Consider the following 7,007-nt stretch of genomic DNA (forward strand, 5'->3'; position numbering starts at 1 on the left):
CAAGAATCTACCACTTGTTATTTCATTACATTAGATCTTTCCTGTCAAGGTGGACACAAAACTAATTGCAAAATGACATGAATATGCTAATTTTATCATTATGAATTCATATTTAAAAAAATAGTATTTAAATCTGTATTTCAGTTATATAAAATAATTTTATTCTTACAATAAACTTTGAAAATATATTATTAAAATTATTTTGGTTTTGTAAAGCCTCTCCTTTCCTGAAAGATATGATTTTTTTTTTTGTAATTTATATACCTTGTCTTTTTTAATTTTATTTTAAAGGGTATACAGTATTTGGCTGTACACAAAACTTGTTGATATTTGTTTGTTAGCTAAAAATATGTAAGTTAAATATTAATTTAAAATTTATTTTTAGAGAACTAATTTGGGTGGTTTTTTTTCCTCAAAACTGCTTTTTTTATAGTGATGAAGAACTGTTGAAGACTATCGAAAATTATGTACTAGAGCACCCTAAGAAGATTCTGTTTGTGGTTGCCGAACATCCCGTGGGTCTTGATGAAACCTTACGAGACTTTGAAAGTAGTGTATTTAAATCTTCTTCTAAAAATGTAAACATTGTGGGGATCACAGGTATGGGTGGGTGTGCAAAAACCACATTGACAAAAGAATACTACAACAGGAAAATACACTTCTTTTATAGACATAGTTTAATTTTCAATGCGCGAGATGTACAAACTAAAAATCTACATGAAACACAAAAAAATGTTCCAAGACATTTCTGGATCAAATGATATACCATTTAATAATGTAGAAGAAGGGAAAGCAATCCTAGCAGAGCAGTTGAGATCTGTCAAGGTATTTATTGTCTTGGATGATGTACATCATCTAAATCAGTTGGAGTCTCTCTTGCCAGTAAAAGACAATCTAAGACATGATAGTTTGATTGTGATTACAAGTCGAGATTTTGGTCTTCTTACATCATGGGGAATCCCATATAATTCCATTTATAAGGTGAAAGAGTTAAATTTTCTACATGCCATGGAACTATTTTGCTGGCATGCTTTTCCACAACCCTTTGAAATAAATGAATTTGAATATCTCATTAAGAGGTTTTTAGAAGTCTGCAGGGGATTGCCATTATCCCTTAAGGTATTAGGGGGGCTTGTGTGTGGAAAGTCGAAGGAATATTGGGATGCTCAACTGAAGGAGGTCTCTGGATTATTGCCCGAAGACATTAGAAGCATACTAAAAGTGAGCTTTGATTTACTATGTGAGAGAGACAGGGAGGTATTTTTAGATATATCTTGTTTCTTTATAGGAACAGAGACAGATTCAACCATCACAGTGTGGGATGGGTGCGGATGGAGTGGTGTGTGTAGTTTGAAAAGACTTGTGGAAAAGTGTTTGGTTGAGGTAGATCGGAGGAACTACATCATAATGTATGATCAGCTGAGAGATTTGGCTAGACAAATTGCAGAGACCAGGGCCCTGCACCGCCTTTGGTCACCGCAGCAAATTACCCACATTATTGAGAAACAGGGGGAGGTGAGTTTAATATCATGCTTTTTATGCTATCCAATATTTCAATAAGCAAATTTTTGTACATTAATTATTTTATGAACTCGTTGATTTTTAAATTTTTCCATTTAGGAAAGCGTGTCGATTCGGGGGATTAAAGCCCAATCAGATGAGTTCTATGAAGAGTTTGTGGAGCTTGTCAGAGAATCTGGTAAAGAAATTAAGGGGAAGCGAAGTTTAAAAATCCTGGATATTGAAAACAATTATTTAACAGAAGAATTAGCAACACTATCAGCAGACCCTATCTGATTGCGATGGGTCAACTTTTCTCATACAGTTCTTCCACCATGGATTTCGTTGAAGAAGTTGAGAGCTTTAGAGTTTCGAGAGGCTTCTAAATTAGAAGAACCGTGGAGTGAGACTGGCGATGTAAGTATCTTTCTTCTCATTACTGTTATTTATGCGACCATACCTTAAAATCTCTTCTAGTTGTTGAACGGTCTTGCCTAATTAGAAAGGAAACTGGGTTGCAGGTCCCTGTGCAGTTGAGAGTGCTAAAAATCATTCATGCCAAAAGCTTCCATAGATTTCCAAGGTCAATAGGATCTCTATAGCATTTGCAAAAGATATCCTTTTACGGAAAAGGAGCTCCTATCGAGGGTCTACCAGAACAGTTTTGCCATCTCCGATCCCTGGAGGACCTCGAGTTAGTTGGATGTGATAAGCTCAAATCACTGCCTAGCAAGTTTGGCGATATGATAAATCTGCGGTGTCTAGAGTTGACAAAATGCAGTGGTATAGAAGGTCTACCAGAAGAGTTTTTCCGCCTCCAATTGTTGAAGTCCCTCAAGTTAGAGCGATGTTATAAGCTAAAATCGCTACCTAGCAAGTTCGGCGATTTGACAAATCTGCGGAATCTAAGGATAGAGAAATGCTATGGGTTGACGATCGCGTACTGGGGAACACTTGTGCAGCTTACTAAGATTAGTTTAGAGGGAATTGATGATTGCCCCGGGCTCACAGAACTGGTTATTCAGTCGGGGTGCCTTTCTTCTTCATTTTGCAGCCTCACACATATGAAAGTGTTTCGTTGTTCTGTGTCGAGGATATCAATCTCCCCACAATGTTGCCCCCGTCTGAGATATCTATATCTTGTCGGCAATCACGACTTACTAGAGATCGATAGTTTGCCAACATCTATCAAGTGCATATGGTTGTACGGATGTTCAAAGTTGGAAAGAATAAACCTTAATTGTGGTCTGTTAAAGTTAGGGGTACTGAAAATAGAGCTGTGCGGGGAGCTTAGGAGAATAGAAGGTTTAGAAAATTGCAGGTCGTTGGAGGTATTGCAGGCACAAAATCGGAGAAAGGAAGTCATACAAAGCCTGAAGATTATCGAAAGTTTGAGCTGGGTAAACCTCACAGCAGCATAGCCTGAAGATTATCGAAAGTTTGAGCTGGGTAAACCTCACAGCAGCATGTGACATATCAGAATTTGAACCTTGCCTTCAAACTATAAATAGAGAGGTAATAATTAATTTTAGATAATTGAACTTATTAATTTTATGTAATACAGTGTTTAATGCTTGTTATATTGTATACCTTATTGCAGAAATGGCCAGAGAGATGCATGATATGTTGTAGTGCAGCGCCTGGCGTGGAGGCGAAGTTGGAGTCTTTTACATTTCCTGGTCTCACTTTGGCCTGAAATAAGTCGGAGTATGTCTTTCCGGAAGAGCTTTCTTCCAACGAGACATCGATGATATGCCTTTTTATAAATTCCGCATCCGATGACATCACTCTAAGCGTGACTTGTCCTCTGGTTTTATACGATCAGATGGAGGTGTATGTAAGGGGCTGCTGTCTCGGGGAGATCAGTAGGCTTCTGGGTTGTAAGTCCCTTGTTATTCTCAGCAGGTGGAAGTTGTGGTGATTGACAAATGGTTAATGCCAAGCTACATTTGTGGGAGAATTGGATGAAAAACTTATATATGGGGGTCGGTTGAAAGAATAGCCGAGTCCCAGGAGTGCACCAAGGTGGTCTGAGGTAGACACCTCCTCCTAAGGGTGAAGAAGAGTAACCCTGCCCTCTAGTCTCAGGGAGATAGAGGTCCTACATGGATATTAGGGGTGAAGTGGAGTAACCCCGCCTTATCATTAGATGGTGAGGTTTACTGGTGGATGTAAACTCAAGGTCCCTATCTCAGTGAAGTGGAGTAACTGAGCCAATGTTGGGGATGACTCATGGGGAGTTGTCTATGACCCGAGGACTAGGGAAGCGGAGTACCTAGGCCGTTGTGAGGAGGACAATCGTGCAATGGAATTGTCCCGATTGGGGAAATGGAGTACCCAAGATCTTGTAGGGGGGATGACCGCACATTGGGCTATCTATGTCAGAATGTTGGTGCTCAAGAGTTGGGCGAGCTATGTGGGTTGAGTTGCAGAGCCAGAAGTCCATGTGTCTTGTGGAACAAGTGGGGTGATGTGCTGGGCACGCACCTAGGTTACCTGAAGTGGGATTTGCATTGAGTTCCAGGATCTCAAGGCCCTAGAGTGGGGGTCAAATGTGGCGATAGGGACAGGGTTCCGAAAGTGTGCTCATGTTGAGCCGAGTCATGAGGCGAGTCCAAGAGGGTGACGAAGATGGATGAGTTGCATGACCGAAAAGAGGACATGGTCTATAGGCGAGTTGTTCTGGGAGCACAGCCGAGTTGAAGGAGAGTTCAGCGACCAAGGATATTGGATTGGTTCATGGAGCGAAGAGCTTGATGCCCAAGTAGGAGTGCAAGGTGTTTTGTCAGTCCAAGGGACTTAGACTGGGTGTTTGCATGGAGCTGGTTATTGTGCATAGGATGTACAGGGAACTGGGTTCACCAACGAAGTCATGTAGGCATAGGCTAGGGGCCCACAGCAGTGTGACTTGAGGTCCCCGTTTAGGAAGGGGGTTTGAGTCGTGTACTAGGTAAGCCGTCGTGGGCTCATGAGAGAGTCAGTGGTGCGCTAGGTTGAGTTCCGAAGGAGACAGGGCCTTTGTGAATTTGGAGCCTACGTGTGAAGCTACAGCCAGGGCGAGGTGTAGTGCGATCTGTACCAGTGTTTCAAGAGTAGTTGCAGATCTAGGGGTAGGAACTTGTAATTGGGTGCTTGGGAAGTACTCGGGGTAGTGACCAACGACATAGTTGGAATTGTTTGTAGACCGGGCTAGGGGCCGTTTCTTCATAACAATAAAGCTATCTTGTTGCCCCAGTGTTGTGTTCATTGTGTGGAGATGGACGGACATGAAGCTAGCTCAGGGAGTCTAGTCATCCCATGAGATATGTTTGGTGCTTGAGGGTTCCAAGGAGCCGAGCGAGGCCAATGTGGGGCGCCAATGCTCTGGGAGTACTGGGTATGCTCAGGGAGTTTGCAGAGTTGGAGCCGGAGAACTTAAGGAGTTCCAGATGGGGTCAGTGCTAGTAGTCAAGGTCTTATGGGGGACTTGAGAGATGAAGACATGGAGGAGACCTGTAAGCTTGTACTGAGGGTGCAAGGGCGGTGTGATAAGACAGTACTAGAGTAGAGTCAAGGACTTGAAGGGAGTGCTAGGAGCATCAGAATAAAGGAGACCCGTGAGAGGGTTGGCATGCACTTCTATTCCGCATGGGTGTGTGTTAATGTGGTCAGGTGGTGGACACTTGAAAAGAGATAGCGTAGTCTGGGAGCAAGAAAGAACTTGTCCGCAATGGGAGTCACGAGTAAGGTTTGCCAGTGCCGCATGAGGTTGGACCTCCTTTGGAAGGAAAAAGCTTGTTTGGGCAGCAGGTCGGTCTAGCCCCATGATAGTTGGTATCAGAGCATAAAAATTGGCAGGGCCTGTTAGATGAGCTGAGGTAGCTGGGATATCAAGTGGTTAGAGGAAGACTGCGAAGGCGGATTGTGGTTTGCAGTGTCGAGGACAGGTAGACCAAGGTGGCTAGCAGGGCGTGGTCACTAAAAATGTGAGGCCAACCCAGGTAGGGATAAGGATGGTGAAGTCCTTGGCCGAGTTCCATGAGTGGTAGTTAGCTGGTTGGAGATTGTGCCTAGGGCCGAGTTCCATCAGAAAGGGACTATGCTAGTGGAGTGACAAGGGATCAGGAGAGGATCTCTTGGTGGGGAAAATCTTGCAAAGGAAGAGCCTTAGTAGTTCGGGCGGAGTGAAGTAGGCAAGGTGTGAGTCGGTATTGAACTGGGTTCAGTGCTAGAAGTAGTCGGCAGGGCCGCAGGATTTGATATGGCATTGTCCAAGGGTAGTGGCATGTAAGACCAGTCAAAGAAGTTAGGGCTGCGAGGAGCAGTGTGGTGTAGGGTCTTGTCAAGGACGGATCCGAGGTGAAATCAAGTTAGGGCTGTGAGGAGAAGTGTGGTGTAGGGTCTTGTCAAGGATGGATCCAAGGTGAAATCAAGTTTGGGCTGCAAGGAGCAGTGTGGTGTAGGGTCTTGTCAAGGACAGATCCAAGGTGAAATCAAGTTAGGGCTGTGAGGAGCAGTGTGGAGTAGGATCCTGTCAAGGACGGGTCCGAGGTGAAATCATGGTGGAGCTGTAAGGTACAGTGAGGTGTAAGGTCTTATCTGGGATGGACCCGAGGTGTAACAATTTGGACTATGGGATGGCATAAGGTCGTTCCCAGTGTGGTGTAGGATTGTGTCCAGGACATGATCCGAGGTGCAAATTTGGTGGCGAAGTAGGTTTGATGGTTGAGATCCAGTGAGGGGCCAAGTCACAGAGGAAGTCAAGGGAAGGAGGCAGTACCTTGCCTGCATTGGATGTGATTTGCAAAGGCATTGGGCACAATAGGTTGGCTAGCTTACAAATGTTGGTGGCTCTTTGGGTTGCAACACCGAGGGCGCAGGGTGTTCCGTGGACAATGCGTTAGTCAGACAAAGTGGCACAATGGATGGAAGTGAGTTTACTGAATGTGTAGGATGCAATGCAAGAGTTGGGTGTCTTCAGGGAAGTGCACCTAGGAAGATTTATGAAGTGAGATGTAGGATTATGTCTAGGACATGATCTGAGTTGTGAAATTCATGGCAAGTCAGGTTTGAAGGTTGGGAACCAAAGATGGGACCGAGTCATAGAGGAAGTCAAGGGAAGGAGAGAGTACCTTGCCCACATTGGATGTGGATTGCAGAGGCATTATGCATAAGAGGTTGGTCGATAGAATGATGTTGGTAGTTTCTTTGGGTTGCAGCACCAAGGGCGTAGGGCATTCCGTGGACAGTGCATCAGTTAAACAAAGTAGCACAGTGGATTGAAGTAGACAAACCGAATGTGTGGGATGCAATACAAGTTGGGTGTCTTCAGGGAAGCGCACCAAGGCAGACTCATAAGGTGTGGGTTTGCAAGAGTACACCAAGGAGGTGGAATTGGTTGACAAGTACCAGGAGGATCATGTGCAGCTAGAGGTGGATAAACGGGAGTATGTTGGTTGTTGCTCTTTGGTTGAGTTGTTGGGGATAGGATAAGATGCTAGGCGCACCAAGATCAGTCAATAGGCAAT

At 44.1% G+C, this 7,007-nt stretch overlaps 1 protein-coding gene across 1 annotated transcript; it reads left to right on the forward strand.

Annotated features, from left to right (window-relative positions):
- Window positions 1-696: 696 nt before the first annotated feature.
- LOC131033037 (disease resistance protein RPV1-like) lies at window positions 697-3,196 on the forward strand. Its single transcript, XM_059217587.1, has 6 exons — window positions 697-1,515; window positions 1,621-1,699; window positions 1,826-1,917; window positions 2,115-2,516; window positions 2,757-2,900; window positions 3,101-3,196. Exons 1-6 carry the CDS (start codon window positions 697-699, stop codon window positions 3,194-3,196), a joined length of 1,632 nt encoding a protein of 543 aa, XP_059073570.1.
- The last annotated feature ends 3,811 nt before the right edge of the window (window positions 3,197-7,007 follow it).

Source organism: Cryptomeria japonica, chromosome 3, assembly GCF_030272615.1.
Source record: "Cryptomeria japonica chromosome 3, Sugi_1.0, whole genome shotgun sequence".
NCBI classification, from domain to species: Eukaryota; Viridiplantae; Streptophyta; class Pinopsida; order Cupressales; family Cupressaceae; genus Cryptomeria; species Cryptomeria japonica.

Excerpts from the sequence above, each read along its gene's own strand:
- LOC131033037 (XM_059217587.1), top strand. The coding sequence starts at position 697 with ATGTACAAACTAAAAATCTACATGAAACACAAAAAAATGTTCCAAGAC. Across the intron at positions 1,700-1,825 it reads GGAGCTTGTCAGAGAATCTG|TTCTTCCACCATGGATTTCG; the intron begins GTAAAGAAATTA and ends TTTCTCATACAG. Across the intron at positions 1,918-2,114 it reads CGTGGAGTGAGACTGGCGAT|ATATCCTTTTACGGAAAAGG; the intron begins GTAAGTATCTTT and ends CATTTGCAAAAG.